This window comes from Electrona antarctica, assembly GCF_951216825.1.
Source record: "Electrona antarctica genome assembly, chromosome: 2".
Taxonomy (NCBI): Eukaryota; Metazoa; Chordata; class Actinopteri; order Myctophiformes; family Myctophidae; genus Electrona; species Electrona antarctica.
Genome location: NC_136807.1, coordinates 49,726,533 through 49,749,098, shown reverse-complemented (window position 1 = coordinate 49,749,098; position 22,566 = coordinate 49,726,533). Strand labels below are relative to the sequence as shown.

The following is a 22,566-nucleotide window of genomic DNA, read 5'->3' as shown; positions in this document are numbered from 1 at the left end:
GACTATGTTCAAGGGATATTTCACTTTCAAAACATTTTTTGGGGTCATAGAAATGCATTGCAACTTCAAACTAAACCCATTCATGACGGGAACCCCTTTTGGTGTTTTTTTGCATTTTGTTATACTTTAGCTGTTAAAAAATAGCAGATCTACAAGCTCGTAGCGCGGCACTCTCTGTGCCGCGCTACGAGCTTGTAGATCTGCTATTTTTGAGAAAAAAAATAAAATGTGAGCAAATCTTTGAATATATATATATATATATATATATATATTCTTTCACAGTGAACATTTTTAACTCAAATCTTTGCTTCTGGGGGAGGTCCCTGGAACTACATATTTTCAGATGGGGGTCCACGGCCAAATACAGATAATTCTGGGGGTCGTTGACAAGAAAAAGGTTGAGCACCACTGATATAGAAACATGGGTTTTTCTGAAAACTGTTCAGCCTCAAGTCTAAATGGGTTAACCATGATCGAAAACACCCATCCTTGATGTTCCGATAACCTTTTTCCATTTATTTTTAAGTTTGAAGTTGCAATGTGTTTGTTATAGGAAGGGGCACTGAATCAAGCGACTTGTCTCGGGTGTTCCCAAAAGCCAGAGTGTAGACGATGAAAATACCCCAACATTTTTTGGAAAGTGAAATAAATATCCCTTTGTAAGTGCCGACCAAACTCAGGCTGTTTAAAACCCATTCTGGGCGGGAACCCCTTTTGGTGTTTTAACTAAGCATTATGTTATACTTTAGCTATTGAAAAATAGCAGATCTACAAGCTCATAGCGCGCCACCGAGTGGCGCGCTACGAGCTTGTAGGTCTGCTATTTTTGAAAAATCGTAAAAATGCGGCACAGATCTTTGAATATATATTCTTTCAACTTTTTTTTAATTTATTTCAACGTCAGGCCTAAATGGGTTAAGAATCCTTACAAAAAAAAGGGCGTCTGGGTGTGCAGCTAATCCACAGCCCCGTACAGTTGTTGTCAGAGCCTGCAGGGCATTAACTTTGATTGCAATGGTGATGTTTGCTTTTAGCTGCTTGTGTGAAAAGCCCATGCTTTCCTTGTTGTTCATAGAAGCGAGCTATAAAGCTTGTCAAAGCTATGTTTGAAATGCCCTAAACCGTCGACGTGTTCTCCCGCAACGTCTTTTCTGTTTGTCATTTACTAATTAATTATACAAACGGCTATTTGCTTTTATTGGTGTGCAAACAATTTTTGGGGTTGCATTTGAATTATTGTGTGTCTTTCACAAAACACTTTATCCTTGGATTTAGTAACAAAGGTCTATCTTATCATGGGTTTCAGGGAGCCATTATTCTGCTACTGTATGCCTCTTGAATCAGGTTTCAAAATGGGTTCTATTATGTATAATTACATGTGGTTACGCTACTCTTATGTTCCCAATGTGACGAGAGCAACTAGGGATGCTCCGATCAGGTTTTTTGGGACCGATCGCCGATTGTTTTTCTCATGATCGGCCCGATACCGATGGGTACCGATACCGATACTGATCTTGTGAAATGTTGCAAATTTTAATATTTCCAAAATTATTATATGTCAAAACTGTTCCTGTGTGTGTGTGTGTGTGGGGAGGAAGGGGAGAATGTTTAGGCCTGTCATAAAAATGCAAAATGATATTATCCCATTTTGGGGTGGGAACCCCTTTTGGTGTTTTAAACATTATGTTATAATTTAGCTATTGAAAAATAGCAGATCTACAAGCTCATAGCGCGCCACCGAGTGGCGCGCTACGAGCTTGTAGGTCTGCTATTTTTTTTAAATCATAAAAATGTGGCGCAAATCTTTGAATATATATTCTTTCAAAGTGAATGTTTTTAACTCGGGTCTATGTGTGTACAAGGCCTCAGAAACAGACCTTTTTCATGTCTAAATGAGGCCAGTTTGTCGTGTTTCCTCCTCCTGACACATAGCAGCAGGTTGTCATTGTTACAGAGATGCGCTGTGGTCTGGGTGAGAGAGACGGGAAGTCCATTCTTACGTCACCTGAGTTCCCCTCTCGCTTGCTGCAGAGAGAAGGGTTGAGGATGTGGCGAGCACTTGCTGCACTTCACTCTCATGTCTCACTGTCATCACGCTAAAACACGTTGGGTTCCTTTAATAGGTTTTTAAATCAGCCAAATGTGCTACAGTATATACTGTCCTGAACTGAATATAACACGGGGAAAACAACAATATGCTGTAAAACATTTCATATGAGATGTTTTGTCTAAAGAAAACTGACATATTTATGCACATGATGACAGTATCTGAACCAGAGTCGGCCTTAGAGGCTCTAATGGAGTTCTTGAAAAAGCATATACTGGACACGCATGTCCTCCCAGTTCAGCCTTTTAATACCAGACATAATGTATACATAATAGACACTGCCATGCTTAATTTTATGAGCACTGTTTGAGTTAATTTAGAAAATTGGGGCTGCTGGCTATTTAGAGCAGGGGCTAATGAATTCTGGTTTACATAGAAGTCAGTCAATTGGCTTTGTGGGGAGAAACACCATTACAATATTACAATTTCTCATTTATATCTTTGTGAACCACAGTTGCTCTGTGCCCTGCACTCATAAAAAAAACGTCTTCCCTTTTCTGTCATTTAATATATAATTAATTGTAGTGTTCTTCTGGTGTTCTCAACTCAAAAGTCTTCAGAGCATGATCGGAACATGAACAAAAAAGGACCCAAATATATCAAATTAAGTCACTCACAAATGCATGTATACCACTTTAAATAACGTACAGAAGTCGAAGGAAACAAGCTTCCTCAGTGTTTCTGAGACATATAGGGGTGTGAAATCTGGTTTTAAAATGGCGAACACATGCACGTCACACTTAGTGTGTGAAGTGTGAACATGCTAGAATCTGTTAGGCTTTTTTTGGCTTTTTAACCTATAAGCCAAAAATCACCAGGGTTTTATCTATATCTCTGATAGTAGGCTAATCATCACTTAGTCACTCACTATACTGTAGTTTTTTCACTATACAGTATAGAGTTTTTCTTCAGTAAAAGTCTCCCCGTCCCTCCACCTCTTAAATAAACAGAAAATACATGTTCGGGTGAGTTGCCATTTTTCAACCAATCAGGAGAGCGTAACAGCTTTTGCAGTTCCAATTTTGTCTCATTTCTTTGTGTCACCACTTTCACCAATTCCACATACGTAGTTTAATCAGTACAATTGTTAAATAAAGAGTTGAATAATGCTCTTGTCAAGTAAAGTTTTTATTAAAAGCTTTCATAAAAAACAGGGTTAAAATACAGCTATATAATATTGCACTACTTTCTCTCTACAGCGGCTAGACCAAACAGGGTTAAAATACAGATATATAATATTGCACTACTTTCTCTCTACAGCGGCTAGACCAAAACCAGCTTCATCAAAAATAGCAGCTCTAGAAGCTCATCACCTTGTGACGCGTTGTGAACTTGTAGATTTGCTATTTTTGAAGAATGTCTGACTATTTTCTCAGAACGTTCACCTATTATGACTTGAATAATAATAATGAATAATAATGCAAGGTTCATGTGGTTAAAGACTAACAATACGAATATAAGAAGATCAAAAAGACATGATATGAGCAAACAAGCAAAAACAAATGGCATATATAACAAAATAGAATGACATATTGGGTCATTTAGATTTTTTTTTTTAGCATATAATCTTTTAATTTAATGAAGGGGATGCCAGGCTTTTTGGCCAGACCCGTCCGCGGAAGGCAAAAGAAAAAATTGCCACCGGCAGATTGGCGTCTGGCCACTGCAAGGCTTAACAGAAGGAAGACACAGAGGTCTAAAACCCAGTTCGTCACATGTCCGACACATGCAGTTGCAACTTGCAACCAGTTGTAACAAGTTGCAGTGGTCTGACTCTGAATTGACCCATAGCAGGTAGGCACAATTTTGGGATAATATTGTGGTTGCAAGTTGTGACTAGTTCAATTGCGAAGTGGACTGATCTACAAGCTCACAATGCATCGTGTTGTGACGCGATGTGGGCTTGTAGATCTACTATTTTCGCATAATGTTCGTCCCCAGAATAGGGTCACTAGGGTTCAAGTTGTGAAAGCCAAATGAATAACATGCTAAAGCATCATAGTTGGTGGTTTGTGTTAAAGTGGTTATAGGTACAACATGTAGTACTTCAAGATGTTTGTTTTTTTTGTTTTTAAAATGTTCCACTACTAATTACTGCTGTAGCAGAAGAACACTGAACTGCAGTTTCATCAATGAAGTGAACACAAACATCACTTAGTCTCACAGATTGAGCGCAATGTATCTGAACATCCCCAATTAAACCATGTTCCAGGGTCATTATAGTGTTCGTAGGCTGCACAGTTCCTGTCTTCATCATTAGGAGGAGATCCACTGTCCCAGTACCTGCACAATAAACAATGTATTTATTTAACCACATCCACTCAGTCACTAGAATAAAGGGACTTTGATAGACTTTGATTACAAAAAAAAACATGTCAAATGTCTCACTCTGTTGTCAGTGCAGGTGTTCCATCCACCCACGTCCAGCTGCCCTCAGTCCTGGTCAGACCAATCCATGATCTATAATACCCCGCAGTCCTCAATCCTCCGATGAATACCTGATTATTTGTACATGTTTGAATCATCATTAATTCTATTCAATACACTTCTTCATTATAATCATTGACGCACATATGGGCGCACAAGCACACGCACGCACACACACACACACACACACACACACACACACACACACTAACCTGTTCTTCTCTACTGTTAATGACCACCAGATCAGCTCCTTGACGCAGACATTCGTCTCTACCTTCTTGCCATGTTTTCCATTCAGTAGTTCTGTAGTAACAGCTGCCTCCAAACTTCATCCATCCACTGGGACACGACTTGTCTAAAAACATCAAACAGGAGATTTACTGATGGATTTTCAATGTACTGACAATCAATTCTAAACACATAGTTGTAATAATAATAGTAGTCAGAGATGTATAGTGGAGTGAAGGGGAAGAACTATTCATCTACTTTATCAATGGTGTTTTCTACTCCATACATTTACTCAATTACACGTTTCTGGTATTTTTACTTCATATAACAATATTTCAATATTGTGATAGGCCTACTTCTACTCCACTACTTCTCAGAGGCAAATATTGTAGTTAGTTTTGACTAGTTTTTACATTTGTCAGACTTTAGCAGTTGGTTCTCCTGCGTCAGGTTGCTGTTGAGGAACTTTAGACGGGTATTCTGCAGGGTCAGGGTATCGTTGTTGGACTTCAGCGTGTTATAATGATGCACCAGGGTGTCGTTGCAGGTCATGCTGTTACTGGCTGAACGATCTGCAAGGACAGAAATGGACGATAAAGACAGTTGTTGCTATACTGTTCATGATGAGGTTAAGCATCTGTGTGGAAATTTTGATTTGAGAAGAAGAAAAAACTCAATGTTGTTGTTATTATTTACGTGCATTAAATTGTCAACACCAGTTTATTCATCATGCTTTTCAGATGCATCCAATAATACACACAAAAAGACACTCAAATTAAAAAGAAAAAGAAAAGTTAATACTGTGGTGGCCTTAATACTTGTCGCATCTACAAAAATGTCAGGCAACAAACTCCCTGAGTGAGTGATGTGGTCGTTTAGTGACATGCAATACTCACAGTGTACAGCCTGGGCTATGTTCCCACCCAGGAGTATAAGACACAGCATCCCCAGCAGACACCCAGCAACCACTATGAGAGGCCTTGTCCCTGTTTTAGAGCGCTGTCCTGAAACAGAAAGTACAGCTAGGTGTGCAGCGAGAGAGAGAGAGAGAGAGGGAGAGAGAGAGAGAGAGAGAGGGAGAGAGAGGGAGGGAGGGAGAGGGAGAGAGAGAGAGAGAGAGAGAGAGGGAGGGAGAGAGAGAGAGAGAGAGAGAGAGAGAGATAGAGGGAGAGAGAGAGAGAGAGAGAGAGAGGGAGCGGGAGGGAGGGAGAGAGAGAGAGAGAGAGGGAGGGAGAGGGAGGGAGGGAGAGAGAGAGAGAATTAGGCCCTCATTTATCAATCGAGTGTAAAATCTGGCCCAAATTCGAGTGTAGGATTCGTAGTACACCCACGTCGGGTCGGCATTTACAAAGTGATCGCAGACAGCTGTTTCTTCCTTAATTTCGTTCGGACGTTTATAAATGTGACGGCTGAAATCTATCTGGCACGCCCTATGAAATCAAGCCTCGCCCTCGTTTTTGCGACATGAACAACTGCAGTACGACCTTGGTAACCATAGTTACATGACGAAAAACGTCAATAAAAAAGTCACCCCCACTCTCATACACACACCAACACACACAGACGCACGCACGCACACGCAACTTGCAAGTCCAACTGGTTTGTTGTCGCCTATCTTAAATAAATAAAGAACGAACACCTGTATGAATTAAATAAAGCTGTAGCTGTAAAGTACCCTGTCTGTTTCTCCTCTCGCCTCGCTTGCCTTGCTGCCCCCCCCCCCCCCCCCCCCCCCCCCCCCCCACACACACACACACACACACACACACACACGCACATACGGGCCGTGGCCCAGTCAGTTTAGAGCTGGCCCAACTGAGCCTTGTGCATGCAACTTTCTGGTTAGTAAACCACAGCATGCAAGCCGCCTTTGTTTTAAAATGGTTCCCCAAACCGTTCACAGTTCACACTTCTCTATCGGCCGTGGATGCGCCCCCCCCCCCCATGCTAATTTGCCCAGTCAATCATTTGATCCGCGCTACGCGCCTGCCGTGTGTTGTTAGTTGTAGCCTATATTAAATTATTAAAGTATTTATTCATTTAATATAGCCTACAACAATATATTACTGAACGAAAATCTGAACCTGCATGTGAACAATGAATTAAATAACAAATAGGCGCACACACACGCTGCTGTTTTCCTCCTCTCCTGTCCTGTCTGTCTCTATCACTGTGGTCCGTTCATGACACCGCGACCATGCACGTTCATGACAATCTATTTAGATTACCTCGCTAGTCGCAGTAGTCAACTGACAATTATATAAATGTGCAGCCTAAACCAGCCTCATGTGGCACACTGGCACTGGTGGGCTGGCAGCCTGGCTGGGTGGTTTAGCCTATACCTAACTCCGATGCGGTCAGCGGTCCCCAATTTTGCGCTGGCACGCCGGCACGGCACATTTTGGCATTCGAGCGACGCGTCGGGTTTATTAAACGAGGAGGAGATTGCACATAGGCTACTGTAACTCCAGAAAGACATCGGCCTGCTGTAGATTCGGCTACAGTAGGCTACCCATGTTGGGACTCTCCGCAGCTGCAGCGCTGCACTATAGCCTACTCTCCAACGTCCCGTCATGGAAATATCCTCAGCCCAAATCCTCGCATGTATGCGCTCATCATGCAAAACACTGTTTAAATGGCTTACGCATCTAACTTGCAACATTGTTTTTAAATGCGCGATTTTAATTGCTTGCTTGTAAAGTTGGAAATCTCCTACTAATTTCATATGACACAAAGACACATCGTTGATGTATTCCTTAACTTTTTTTTCTTTTTTACATTTAGCCCATATACATACAGTTCTATATAAACATTTTAGGAGTGAATACATATGTTTCGATGCCTGTGACAGCCTCTCAGCTGGTCAAACAATGCTGCTCCGCTGTTCTACGACAGAAAAACAGGTGAGGACAAAGCGTACGACAGCTCCCGACCAGACGTGGTTTTTGTCTTGGCTCAAGTTCAAAATCAAACGTTGGCGCAAATGGTAAATGCCGAAAATTGCGGTAATTTCGGCGTACACCCATATTTTGGCGTACGCACGGTTGATAAATGAGGGCCTATAACTGAACAGCTGTCTAAATCAGGGGTTCTCAACCCGTGGGTCGCGACCCCTTATTGTCTCCACCAGGCCGAAGGCATGGTGGAGACAATAAGTACACACTGTACACTGTACACTGTACACAATAATGTGTACAGTGTAGCCTAATTGCCTAAATATGCAATTGTTTCCCTGATTTGGTTGATGGGTATATCTGTGCCTCTGCGTATTGTGGTAATGTGTTCTTTCTATTGCCGCACCTGCATTGATTGCAAATGTTTAGCCTATAGGCTGTTATAATATTTTGATAATCGGAATTGTAACATGCTTTCCCCCCCCCCCCCCCCCTAATGGGTGAATTCTGTGCCATAGCCTGCGTGAGGATTCTGTAATCTGTATTCATTTTATTTACATGTTCAAAACGTATTTCTGTTACTATAGGCCAGGCCTAATAAATATGCTGTATCACAGTATTGGCACCTTATCCTGGTTAATTGCCTGTGTCAGTTCGTTCATATAACTTGCGTGTGGAGAGGGAAAGTAAAGGCCACGTTTGCGCGTGAAAATGCGCAAAATGCGCGTGCATGATGCGCGTGCACTAGACCCCCTACTAGACGCTCAGCCCCTGCGAGTGTAAAGTACTTCCCGCGGGCCTGCACACACACACACACACACACACACACACACACACACACACACACACACACACACACACACATTTATATTGCTCCTAAACATTTTGCCAAACATCACACACACACTCCTATCCTCCTAGTGGAGACCTGTGCCCAGAAGGGCACTTTTTCTAGTATTCAGGTCTGTTCTTTATGCAATTCATAATCTATGTATCTTTTATTTATAGGCTACTTTGATTAATATGCAAAGTAACTCAATCAACTATAGCAACAAAAGTGGAGTAAAAAGTACATTTGCCTCTGAGGTACAAGTGGAGTAGAAGTTTAATGTATCAATAGAAATGTACACTCCTGAGTGAGTTTTGCAGTTGGCCAGATTTCCAACACATACAAATATTAGAAAATATATTGTAACGTTTTTGTTTACTTGAATTTTATAGAAACACTGAATCATGTTTAAGGTATTTGTGGAAAGTAAATCTTTTTCAAGACTCATTTGTAGAAAAAGAACATTGAATGTCAAATAGTTTAGTCCCCGATTATAATACGACCACGTTTTTTAGGATATTTTCACTACTTCTGAAAAGTTGTCTTTATTCAAGGATTTCCCCATATATTTAATTATATGTAATTTTGAAAGATCTAATTTTGAATTATTAGGCCTATTTCAGATTTGTATTGTTTTGTTGTCCCGACCCTGCGACACATCTTCCTGAACTGGCTCACAGAAAGGCTACGCATCGCTTTGCTAAATGGAAGAAGTAAGATGATTGTTTAAAAGGTTAAAACGTTTTTTAGGGGGTATTTTTTGTCTCAGTAATCTTACCAGACTGCCGTATCTTCTTCGGTAGGCCTTTGTGCTTCCTGGTCTTGGTCCGTAGATCTTCATAGACTGCATCGTCTTTCTTTTGCAGATCAAGACGCTCATAATGTCCTTCTTCAGACATTTCTACAGTTCTTCTTGTAGTGACGGTGGTTTCATTCTCGTAGTTTGCATCGTCTTGGTCTTCATCTTGGACCTCAATGTTGTCAGAATGCCTCGCTACAGCCATTTGTACCTTATGACTTCATTCTTCCTGCAAGTATTTGACCTCTTCACAACAAACTGAATATATACTGTATCCTCACTACTACCCTAAATGTAGATGGCACTTCTTTCACATGTGACGGATCACTCTTTGTGCACCAATGAAAATAAACCACACAGACATACGTACACACACACACACACACACACACACACACACACACACACACACACACACACACACACACACACATCACGTGCACGTGCGCACACACACCCATGCACGCACATGCACACACACACACACACACACACACACACACACACACACACAGTGCCACACACACACACACACACACACTCCTTTGCTAGGCGGATATGTGATGACATTCTACCAAGCACAATGAGTAGGCTATACTAACGGAAGCTAGAGGTGACCACAGTCTTTCATGATCTCTCGAAAGTTACTCAATCCTCACGACTGTCCATTATGAAGAACCAACACCAAGTAAAAGTTAATGAAATGATATGATAATTATCAATACGATGTTTTAATCAAACAATGTGAATGCATGCATACGTGCATGCGCATGTGCACTTATTTGTGTGTTGATTCAACTAGTATTAATGTTACCTCAGTCCATTCACTTAAGCAATATTACACGAGAGAGTGCATGTGCTTTACCGTGACATTGGCACGTGACGACAGTGATGCTGTCAGGAACGAGACGTAGTCGAGGTCCCAAGCATCACTGAAGTGCCAATAATCATGGTAAAGCACACCCTTGTGAGGAATATTGCGATATACAATAGTTGCCTACAAAACAAAAAACATCAAAATGAATTCATATTGTGGGGCTGCTGGAACAATTCATTATCAAAATTAAAAAATAATATTTCGACCTGTTTCCCTGTAAATAGAAGAGGTCATTTGACTGAGACATTAACACAGTGTGCGTGTGTACACAGTGTGCGTGTGTGCGTGCACGCGCAGGGGGAGGGGGGAGGAGGAGTAGGGGGGTGGAAGTACATCAGGTCACTTCCCAAAACCTCTCTGCTGACCCTGAGGCTCTAACATTGTAACATCATGTTAGTTCTAGTGAACTTGTGGGTTTCGGGGGTTCCCCAACATATTGAAACTAAAATGAAACGGTCAAAATAGTTTTTAAATACTTTTTCAACACAAATCTTGTATGGGGGTCCCTCCCTATAGTACAAAATATTATCAGATGGGGGTCCACGGCCAAATACATATTAATGTGGGGGTCCTTGACATGAAAAAGAACGAGGTAGGCCTGTGTGTGTGGACACTTTTCTCCCATGGTAGGACTGGCCTTGCTTTCTATTAGAGACAATTGCTGCCATCTGTTCGTATAACCATGTAGTTACAACTTAGACTGCATTTTCACAGTAGTAATGGTCTTATATTCAGGTCTGTTCTTTATGCAATTCATAATCTATATCTTTTATTTATAGGCTACTTTGATTAATATGCAAAGTAACTCAATCAATCAACTATAGCAACAAAAGTGGAGTAATACATTTGCCTCTGAGGTACAAGTGGGGTAGAAGTTTAATGTATCAATTGAAATGTACTCTCATGAGTGTGAGTTTTGCAGATGGCCAGATTTCCAACACACACAAATATTAGAAAATATACTGTTAACGTTTTTGTTTACTTGAATTTTATAGAAACACTGAATCATGTTTAAGGTATTTGTGGAAAGTAAATCAAGTCAAGTCAGACTCATTTGTAGAAAAATAACATTGAATGTCAAATATTGACTACTCAACGCAGCGTCCGATTGTGGTGAAACTGTGCATGCATATTCCCACTAGGCTTTGGAAGAAATGCCACTTGACAGTTTTCAAATCAGCCTCATGGTGGCGCTACAACAGGCCAAGCCGCGTCACACACACACACGTTTATATTGCTCCTAAACATTTTGCCAAACATCACACACACACTCCTATCCTCCTGGTGGAGACCTGTGCCCAGAAGGGCACTTTTTAGGGACCAAGAAGTCACGCAGTGACTTTGGTCACTTATTGTTTTTGTGTTTATTTTTCTTCTTCTCCTTCTTCTTCTCCTTCCGCCAAAAATAGCTGTTCTGACTGAATGGTGCAGTCGGTTTTCGCGAAACGCGGTAATCTGGTAGAGGGCCATGCCAAACGGTGAATATGCGAAGCCCAAGACGATTGGCCAAATGGTGGCGCTATAGCGCTAAATTGAAAATGCTAACTTTGAACGTGCATAGCTCATGAACCGTTTGACCGTTGGCAATGACACTTTGATACCCATATGCGTCTCCTCATGCTGAACAACTTTCGTGTTCTGACTTTTGACCTCTGACCTTTAGATCACCCGCCATTTTGAATTATATGATCAGTACTTCTTCTCCTTCTCCTTCCGCCAAAAATAGCTGTTCTGACTGAACCGTGCAGTCGGTTTTCGCAAAACTTGTCAACATGATAGAGGACCATGCCAAACGGTGACTATGCGAAGCCCATCATGATTGGCCAAATGGTGGCGCTATAGCACTCAATTGATGCAAAACTTGCAAACTTTGAACGTGCATATCTCATGAACCGTTTGACCGTTGGCAATGACACTTTGATACACATTTGATACACACTTTTCTTGATTTTTGTCATCGTCTTTTCTTCTTTTCTGCCCATTCTTTTTTCTTTTTCTCCCTCTGAAATGTACATTCTGAAGTGATGTTGCCCCATTGGTCCAGGGAACGAGGGGGGAGGGAGGGAAAAGGGGGGGGGGGGGGAACCTGGGAAATGCACTTATGTCCTTGTCTATGTCTAAGAGAAATGCTACTGTTCTGCTTTTTCCAAATAACATACATATATACTATATTAAAAAAAAAGAATGGTGGTCACATGCTTTGGTACATGTCTATCACAACAGCAGTTGTGATAGACATTAGTTAGTAGCAGTACTTGCGCGCTCTGCTTGCGCACAAGTAGGCCATGTATGGCCTACTTGTGTGCAATGCGCAAGTTGGCACCTCGACAGAGTGCATTTCTAGTTGTCTCTATATTGACATTTCACATACAATTAAAAGCTTACTGCATTGCTTTCAACACTGTTTCTTTCTTAGTTCAACACTTATCAATAGATATGTCTGTTCCTCCTTTTTTACTTCCTTATTTATATTTATCTAGATTCAATAACAATCAACCCCAACGAAACAGAAACCTTCAATCAATCAATCAATCAATCAATCATCCATCATTCAATACATTTTCAAACTCATCATTAGCTTTGTGTGTCCTTTTGGGATTGTTGTAGTAAAGCACTTCAGACATAGCGGGAGTTGTGTGAACATCACAACTGTTGAACTGAACTGACTGATGATTACAGGAAATGCAATGTCATTGTTCCCCAAAACACGTCCCCTTCTCATTGCAAGTTCTTTTTTTAATCACTTCCTTTTTTCAGACAAGCAACAAGTTCATATTCTGTACTTTATTTATTAAGAGCTGCCACTTAACTGTCAATCTATGTAGGAACCCATTTTAACACGCATACATAACCTTAGCACACATACAACCTGGAGTGTCCACAAACTGCATTTGTCCTATTACAGGACCTTTTGTCTGTGGTAGTTTTCTGGGCTAAAATTAAATATTCTGATGAATACATACTTTATTTTGAATGTGAACATTTCCATTTACTGTACATTGTATCTCTCAGTTCCTGTGGTACCAAATTGTTAAGGCTATTGGAGTTTAATCAAATTTGGGTTAAATGCAAAGCATGTTAATTGTGAACATGACGAGCTGCTCATAAAAAGTGGGTCCAATATTTTTCTACATTTACTCCCCATGGTGCCATTGAAGACGTTAGAGCATGATGGGTCATGATTTCAATGTTAATCATAAACACCGTTAGATGGTGATGAGTCATGAATGATTGGAATGTTAATCATAGACACCCTGTTAATTCCCTGAGTCTCTATATGTTGCATATTTGAACCCATGGTCTTGTTTCTGATAGTTAAACTTTGAAAATGTGTGGAAGTGCTACCCTCTAATGGTTCATTAAAGCTATGTATCTGTAGCCTACTGTATATCCTTCCTTCTGTTGTCAGAGACTCATGTTGTCAGAGTAGAATTTTGTAATGCATATGCTTTTTAAATAAAGAGAAAACCATCTTAAAATATACACTTTGTATTGTTTTCTGGGTGGGAACCCCTTTTGGTGTTATAAACCTTCTGGACAGGAACCCCTTTTGGGGTTTCTGTACAGTATGTAGGCCTACAGTATTCAAAAGTTTAAAATATTTGATGCTACTATATAAATAAAGTTTTTTTAGAAGATTTAGGCCAGGATTTACAAGGTGTTTTTAGAATCCGCCTCAGTTCAAAATAAGTTAAGACCACAATTTATCTATTTTTCCCACAGCAAATTTAGATATTTAGCTTTAATATTTTTGTTATAGAACTACTGTAAATGAACAACACAACTGCCCTCAGTAATCAATATGACCAAGATCATTTGTTATTTTGACATTCTTTAGAAATATATGTAAACAACTGAGGTACAAACGAAATGTTTATACTTTTTTTGTCTCGAGACAGACTGTTGAGGGTGCTGTTTCTCCTTTATTTGCTGATGGGTTTTCAGATTGGTAAAATGTAACCAGTAAAAAGTAACATTTTACATGAACTAGAAAATACAAACATGGATGGACATGATACAAAACACAGCCATATGACAATGTAGGTAAAATTTAATTAAAAGAGTGAGTGTTCAGGCAGACTGAATACTGTAGCCTACTGTAAGCAAGCATGTATGAAGTTTCATGATGTTCTTCCAGGGAACTTCCTCTTTATTTATTTTTGAAGATACATTTTTGTGCTTTTATGAGAGGACAGTAGACTGACAGGAAATGGGGAGTGGCACGCAGGAGAGGTCGTCGCCGACAAAAAGAACAGTATGATATGACATAAGATTTATTTTAATATAGAAAATCCCAAATTATAATTTAGGCAAGATTTCAGCCTGATCTGACAAATAAATTGACTTCCATTATAATTACATCTCAAAATAAGTGCTTGAGATAAAGAATATACAGGAAAAAAAATAATCAAACATAAAGTGATATTTACTCCAATCCAGTACATGTCTTCAGCTTCAGCCATTTTTAGCATCAGTTTTCCTTGTAGGAATATGAATATAAAATTGTCATCTAAATTAGAATGCTGTAAATTCTATATTGAAACACCATTCCTTATTACTGTTAAAACCTCTAAAAGAATGAGGATGTAACATGTAGGACACAGGTATAATGTATCATAATTGATCCCATCTTATACCTGTTCGAATGTACTGTCTATTTTAACGAGGTCTGCTCCCTTATACAGTATGTACAGTCAATCCTGCTCTGATCCCAAGTGTATTTGTCAGAGGAGAACCGGTAACACTTTCTTCCCCGAGACTCCTCGGGGAAGAAATCTTTCAAGAGATTTAGGGGGAAAGTTGAAAACCTGTAGATTATTCAATGTATGTTTTTACAAAATACACAGAGATAATTGCACTTTATTGTGCAATCTCTGACCTCTAATCAAAATATCGGAGTTGTTCAGAATTTATTTGATCAAGCGCTCATATCATTGATTCTGTTATATTTTATAAAAGGGTTAGCAGCTTCTAGCAGCAGCTTCTAGCTTCAAGCTGCTGCTGATTGGCCAGGCCGTTTTGTGCCCGGGCATCAAGTCTGCCTGAGAGTTCCCAGATGGGAGCAGGAGGGGGGAACCCAATGTACTCTCTGCTGCCCCATCTGGCGGAGTCAGGTTAGGTTGAATACACTGTGGGCAAGAAAACTTTTCTGCTTGGCAGGATGTTAGTTTCTTAGTACTGTCTTTTAAAGCAAAGAAAATCTTTAACCAACATTGACTGTCGCAACTCTCATATAGTTTAGCTGAAAGGTAATGTTCTTGACGGACATGATAATATAAATAAATTCTGCTGCTGGTGTAATTTCTTAAAATAAATTATTTAAATTAAATTAACTCAACATCATTATGCCCTCTTACCTGTGAGATTCTTTTGTAGTAGGATTTTTTGGTTTTGCATATCTGTATGTGTAAGTTCAAACATTTGTCAGATATTTAAAATGTCACAACATTAATACAGTACAAACTCATATCTGATCTTACCTGTGGGGTCTTTGGTTTGCATATCTGGAAAAAAAAATCAGATATTCTCTTAATTAAAATAAAATAGATGTGATGTGAGGCCAACAGTGTATCCTGTATACTCACACAGAACAGTTACGGCAATCAATGCAGCTAACAGGAGGGCACAGAGAAGTCCCAGTCCCACTTTCACTATATCACAGCTCCATGAGGCAACCTTTGACCCCACTGGCTGAGACGCAGAATTACCTTTTGAACATGATGATGTGATGAAATAGGGACAGTATTAATTATATATGCCATCTATGGCACTGCCAGCACTAAATGATTAATTGTGTTGAGTATTTTATTCTTTTCAGTGTTTTCTCTAACCACATTGCCGTTTCTGTCCTTACTGGACACCATGAAGGTCATACAATTAGACTTTCTTACTTTGTGGTTGTCTTAATACATTTCAAGGACATTTCTTATTTTGTACTTCCTTGTCCAGACATTTACTGTACATGTCAGCATTTCATTGGAATTTGTGGAAATCCACATTGTATTCCCTATATCTTTTATCAGTATCCTCAATATCAACTATTAATATTTCAGTTCAATTTGGCAGACCGGATGTTCTTAGGGTTTCTTTGACCTCTCAGTTTTGGCCCATAGAAGTATAAGAATACTCACACCTACCAGCGGGGTTTTGGGAAGGATCATTGCCCTGAGCTCTGGGAAATCTGACTTCATATGTGCTCTCATTTGATGTTGAAGCTGACACAGACATGAACAAAAACTGTTAATGAATGCAGCTTTTTTAAATCATCAAGGTCAAGGTAAACTTTATTGTCCACAAGGGAAATTTGTCTTGGGCATTCACCCTTGCTGCAGCCACAAACAAAACATCAGTGACAACAAAACATAAAAATACCTAACACAGGGGAGACACAACATTACACAAGTGCACACAGTAGGCCTATGGTTAATCTAAACTCTCACAGTTTCAGAGCCTCATTCAACATTTTAGTTGACGCTGGTACAAACGATTTTTAACGATTTATAACTGGCCGAAAAGTGTTTTTACCTCTAACTGCACGGATCTGTGGATAACTTTGTATGCCAACTCCCTAGAAGCCAAGGAAAAACCCTTGCCTGGAATTTCACATCTGCTCTTTATAGTGCCACCAGGAGGCCGACATATGTAAAACACATTTTCTAATATTACTCCTTCAGATTTTATCCAAATTTCACGCAAATCGGTACACTTGCTCTCCATAGTCATGTGATCAAGACAGGTTTGTTTGATTTCTCATAATCCACCCTCATTGGCTACGATTGGCTACTAAACTTTTCAGGAGTAGCCCGCTTTGTACCCGTTTTGTACAAATCGCCACAACTACTCAACGCAGCATCCGATTGTGGTGAAACTGTGCATGCATATTCCCACTAGGCTTTGGAAGAAATGCCACTTGACCGTTTTCAAATCAGCCTCATGGTGGCGCTACAACAGGCCAAGCCGCGACACACACACACACACACACACACACACACACACACACACACACACACACACACACACACACACACACACACACACACACACACACACACACACACACACACACACACACATTTATATTGCTCCTAAACATTTTGCCAAACATCACACACACACTCCTATCCTCCTGGTGGAGACCTGTGCCCAGAAGGGCACTTTTTCTAGTTTTATTTTATTTTTTGCAACTGAATGGCTGGATGCAGTCAGTTTGTATTGTGGGGGGGGAGGGGTCAAAGCATTTGCGGGGGTCCCCAGCCAAAAACGTTGAGAACCCCTGGTCTAAATCATCATTATAGTGAAGGATATGCACTTGTTACGTTTTGTGCTGTAAGAAATTCTGAATCAAATCTGAATAATCTTTTATTGAAGGACAGACAGTTGCTACATGTATTTTTTTTTTTATTTTTTTTACATTTTAAACATTTCAGAAAAATGTAAAAAGAACCACCGCTCATCGGCTGAAAAAACTTAAGAGAGGTGCTGGAGCCACAAAGGGAACATGAGAAAAATAAAGGGAAGCTCCGCACACTCAGATCTGTGCACAATACATGTATTTATTTAGCAAGCTTTCGGTCTACTGACCTTCTTCAGGCGCCTGAAGAAGGTCAGTAGACCGAAAGCTTGGCCATGCAGAGCACAGTGACCACATTAGACAAAATAAGGACGTTTGAAAACTATTATGCAATATACAAACACACTTTTCAGCAAATTACACAAAATGTATATACCTTCACCATCACAACCTGTGTTGGGTCATTCAAATGTTTGACCTAATGTGAGTCCAGAGTACATGAAGTATTAGTAGTAAAAATAAAACTTTTTTCAATCAATTTGAATGATTGATGATGATTAAAGGTCACATGTTATTATAAATGAATACATACAATAAATGCTGTCCTCTATGAATACATCTGAATAGATTAAACAAATAGGGGTGACTTGACACATCAAGCACATAATAGTGTGTCTCGTGAATCAACATTTTGATGTAGCCTAGTGATGTGACAACATGTAGCCTACATTTAAAAAAAATAAAAAGACAAACCACATTTTAACATAAGGGGAAGAGATAAAGTGTTGGTCATAGTCCCTCCCCATAGCCCCCACACACACACACTCGCAAAAACACGCACGCACTCACAGAAACTCGCACGCACGCACGCACGCACGCACGCACGCACGCACGCACGCACGCACACACACACACGCACACACATTCATTGCAATGTATAGGCACCACAGAGAGCCAACCTACATGACGCATGCACGTTGAGTGACAGTGCACACATATAGTTCTGCAGTCTATTTGCTGCATCCAGAGCAACCAAACACTCCGCATAATGTGCTTAACTGAGGAGATATCAGCTCTTAAAGTATTAGGTTTTATCAGCCAAATTAAGGCATAGCCTACTGTATTACGGTACATTGTGATGATGCCTCTTCATAGAATTTGATTCTATGGGCCCTTTTTAGGTTAATCTAAAGTGGGCAGAAAGCCTGCCCACAGACCCCATCAGTCAACAATATGACACCCATCTTATTTATGTATTGTTTATAATTGGGCCTACCTGTGAGCAGCAATATGACTGACCTGTACAGCACTTGAAATGAAATGATTACTATATTTACCCAGGGTATCTGGGCTAAGCTCAAGAACTTGTTTCCAGCCAGGCCCTGCTCATAGAACACATTTCATCGTAGTGGTTCAATGCCTTGTTCAAGGGCACTTCAGCGGTGGTAATTTTAACGTGTCGGACCGCTGATTCGAACTGGCGACCTTCCGGTATCAAGACCGCTCCGCAATCCGTTCGGCCACCGCTGCCACTTAATTGTTTACTATAATGGGTTAAACTATATATCTGATTGACATTTATACCACTTAAATGGTGTAAAAGATCAGTTTCTCCTGATAGGGTAAATGCAGATTACCGATCAGAGTGAATATGGAAAGGTCGATATGACCGATCACCGATTATCGGAGTATCTCTAAGAGCAACTGTATGTTTTAATTAGCCCACGGGGACACCTTGGTGACGAGGAATCTGCTTACTGTCCCAGGTTAAAACATATAACAATTAAAATATTGCCTCCACACATCATACAAAATTACTCTGAACAGCGGTGTCTCGGCACAGATTTTGGGCGTTTTGAGAGCAACATATTGGCTCGCGAACAAAGCATGGGAAGACGAGAGGAAACTGTGTTTTTCTCGTATATATATATATAAATATGATTAATATTCTGTTGTACAATCAAAGGCACCTGTGTAAATATGATCTTCCTGTAACTAAACAAATGATTTAGCTATCCTCTGTCTTGAGTGTATATTTTAAAGAAAAAATAAATACATTTACATGAGCTGCAGAAGAAGAGGTTTTCTTTTCTTTTCTTTTTTACAGTATTAGACGACTGGTGGCCGTTGCAAGCATCAGGAACGATACAAGTTGGAAATGTAGCCGTTATCAGTAGAGGTACGTGCGCCGAGCCCCATCACCGTGTGTGTGTGTGTGTGTGTGTGTGTGTGTGTGTGTGTGTGTGTGTGTGTGTGTGGAAAGAAGGTTAGAATGTTTATGCCTGTCACAAAGATGCAAAACGATATTATTATTATGCTATATATCTGATTGACTTTTATACCCCGTTTTGCCGCCATCATTAATTCATCTATCTATCGTGCATTGCCAAGGTTTTATCGTGCGTAACACTTACTTTGAAGAGCCAAATATCCGTAACCGGATGTTACAATGACAAAATGTGTGTGTGGTGTCTTGATCGGTTGTTGTTCTCTCGGTCGGTGGTGGAAAAAACCCGACTGCGAGTATCACAGCGCCTGCTGTCGGCCGTTGAAAAACCTCACCAGAAACGACAATCATTGCGCCGATTTGGAGATACAGGCCTTTGAAAGCAGCACATAGAGTGCAAGTGGATGCGCGCGCATCTTCAAAATGGCCTCGGCCACTGTCCCTCTTTGACTGTTATGCTAACGAGCGGCAGCTAACGATACGACCGGATCAAAACATGGATTAAAGAATATAAACCCTGGAAAACGTAGCCTACGGTTCTGGCGGGCTAGAGGATTAATTTAATCCTACGGTTACTACGGTTCTGGCGGGCTGCGTGTTAAATGGTATAAAACAGTCGTTCCCAAACCTTTTCATGTCTAGGACCCCCAAATTGACATTTATTAGCCCGCAGACCCCCATTAATATATGCCAGCGACCCCCATAAGAGATTTTTACCGCTCTAGCAGTGATTCTCAACCTGTTTCATGTCAAGGACCCCCCAGTTTGACATGCATTAGTCTACGGACCCCCCATTTAATGGCATTTCTATCTCTGGGACCCCCATTTATATTGTAAAATCAGTGTTAATTTAACTCTGAGAGTGTACATTTGTACACTCTCAGAGTTACAGACCCACAAGGGTTAATTTGGTTCCAAACTATCATTTAGCTGGGGACCCCCTGGAACTCCCTGGAACTCCCTCAAGGACCCCCTGGGGGTCCCCGGACCCCACTTTGGGAACCACTGGTATAAAAGATGTGTTTCTCCAGATCGGGTGAATTGCCGATCTCCGATCGAGTAATTTGGAGTTAAAATCCATCGATCACGGATTGGTGGCCGATCGGAGCACCCTCTAGTGGTCATAGTAACCGCTGAGGATAAGTGAACTACAGACATACAGACAGACATAAGATAAGTGAACTACAGACATACAGACAGACATAAGATAAGTGAACTACAGACATACACAGACAGACATAAGATAAGTGAACTACAGACATACACAGACAGGCATAAATGTCATGTTTATAGTAAGATATATATTTTTTGAAGTATCACTGGAAATGAAAAGAAACATTCAAAAGCAATTTTGAACAAAACTTTTCGTTGAACAGAAATCCAAACTTCCTTGAGGATTTGTGCATACTGTACAGTACTGCATTTGTAATAAGTAACACAAAATAAATCTCACTGTTTATCGAACACCAGTTACACGCCAGCGTTGAATTGTCCACAGTGTAGTAAAGGCGCAGCCAGGCAGAGGTTTCCATCTTTATTCTTGTGTTTCTTTTTGCTTTGTTTGGTCCCAGTATTACAATAACCAGTAGCAGAATATAACTATTGGGGGAGAACTGAGATTGATGATAATTTGTCACCATGCTTGGAATATCTCATTTGACTTTACGGCAACACCCGCTTTTATGTCGTTTCAAATGTTAAGAGGACGTTAATAGGATCAGGGCATTAACCCATTTTGGGCGGGAACCCCTTTTGGTGTTTTAAAGCATTATTATGTTATACTTTAGCTATTGAAAAATAGCAGATCTACAAGAACTTGTAGGTTTGCTATTTTAGAAAATCGTGAAAATGTGCCACAAATCTTTGAATATATATTATTACAGAGTGAACATTTTAACTCAAATCTTTGCTTCTATTCTGGGGAGGTCCCTGGAACAACATATTTTCAGATGGGGTGGCGGAGGCATATTACATATAATGTTTAGGGTCCTTGACATGAAATATTGAGCACCACTGATACATAAACATTTTTTTAAATGTCGACGTCAGGCCTAAATGGGTTAAGATCTTGTACCGCAGCCAAAAGGTACTTCAATGGAACGGAAAATGAAATTTTGCCACGACACATGTGCCTCTCTTCCTTTACCTCGGATTGGACCAGATTGGATCAGGCATAACTAAGCAGCCGCATAAGGAATAATACAATACAGGGTTGGAACACAAGTGTTTGTACCATACGGTATACATACAGTAGCGTCTCAATAATAAATGTCTCCTATAGATAAGGCCTTGAGTGTTGCCATGCCAGATGCACCTTCCCTCCCCAGCGTATTATATAGCAAGCAGCAGCAGCAACAGATAGCATTCGAGGATTGGGTTAATGACAAGATGTTTCTAGCATATGGTCCTTGGGAAAAGCACTGGGCTTATGGGGCTTATGATGCTGCAGGCATGTCTCTTTCCCTTTAACTCGGCCTTAAGCCCCCCATTTTGGTGTTAGCATTATGCTATGCTTTAGCTATTGAAAAATAGCAGATCTACAAGCTCAAAGCGCGCCACCGAGTGGCGCGCTACGAGCTTGTAGGTCTGCTATTTTTGAAAAATCGAAGAACGACTGACATAGAAACATAGCTTTTTCGGAAAACTGTCAGGATGTAGAAGACATTTTTAGAATCTGATCTCGGGTCAAATTGGGTTAAGCTCAAATGTAAAGGGGTCTACAGTATACACATGCCACCATGCCACACTGTACAGTACAGGAACATCCAGGAAGGATATCATCACATTTCCAAATGGTGCTTTGGTGCTTCTAATGAAGGTCACAAGCTTGCCATTTTAGCCATACCTCCCTTCCCATTAATATTAATGTTAGTTCTTTACAGGTCAT

General features: G+C 40.4%; 1 protein-coding gene and 1 long non-coding RNA gene across 3 annotated transcripts; both read right to left on the bottom strand.

Annotated features, from left to right (window-relative positions):
- Positions 1–3,261: 3,261 nt before the first annotated feature.
- Positions 3,262–9,529, bottom strand: LOC306938211 (uncharacterized protein). 2 transcript variants are annotated; one of them, XM_079522275.1, is made up of 6 exons: positions 9,264–9,529; positions 5,659–5,784; positions 5,176–5,334; positions 4,747–4,889; positions 4,496–4,605; positions 3,262–4,390 (listed from the first exon to the last, which is right to left on the bottom strand). In XM_079522275.1, the coding sequence occupies exons 1-6, from the start codon at positions 9,487–9,489 to the stop codon at positions 4,258–4,260; spliced, it is 897 nt and encodes a 298-aa protein (XP_079378401.1). In that variant the 5' UTR covers positions 9,490–9,529; the 3' UTR covers positions 3,262–4,257. The 2 variants fall into 2 exon arrangements, with proteins under 2 accessions (XP_079378401.1, XP_079378402.1); XM_079522276.1 differs by having other exon boundaries at positions 5,659–5,766.
- Positions 9,530–15,279: 5,750 nt separating this feature from the next.
- Positions 15,280–16,351, bottom strand: LOC306936339. Its single transcript, XR_013791481.1, has 5 exons — positions 16,299–16,351; positions 15,747–15,869; positions 15,642–15,665; positions 15,519–15,560; positions 15,280–15,343 (listed from the first exon to the last, which is right to left on the bottom strand). It is a non-coding gene; the product is annotated as an uncharacterized lncRNA (long non-coding RNA).
- Positions 16,352–22,566: the final 6,215 nt, after the last annotated feature.

What these genes read in the sequence shown, in the direction of transcription:
- LOC306938211 (XM_079522275.1), bottom strand. Translation starts at nt 9,489, where the DNA reads ATGGCTGTAGCGAGGCATTCTGACAACATTGAGGTCCAAGATGAAGAC. An exon ending in GAAGAAGATACGGCAGTCTG is followed by an intron (nt 5,785 to 9,263) that starts GTAAGATTACTG and finishes CTGCACACCTAG; the next exon opens with CTGTACTTTCTGTTTCAGGA. An exon ending in CATAGCCCAGGCTGTACACT is followed by an intron (nt 5,335 to 5,658) that starts GTGAGTATTGCA and finishes CTGTCCTTGCAG; the next exon opens with ATCGTTCAGCCAGTAACAGC.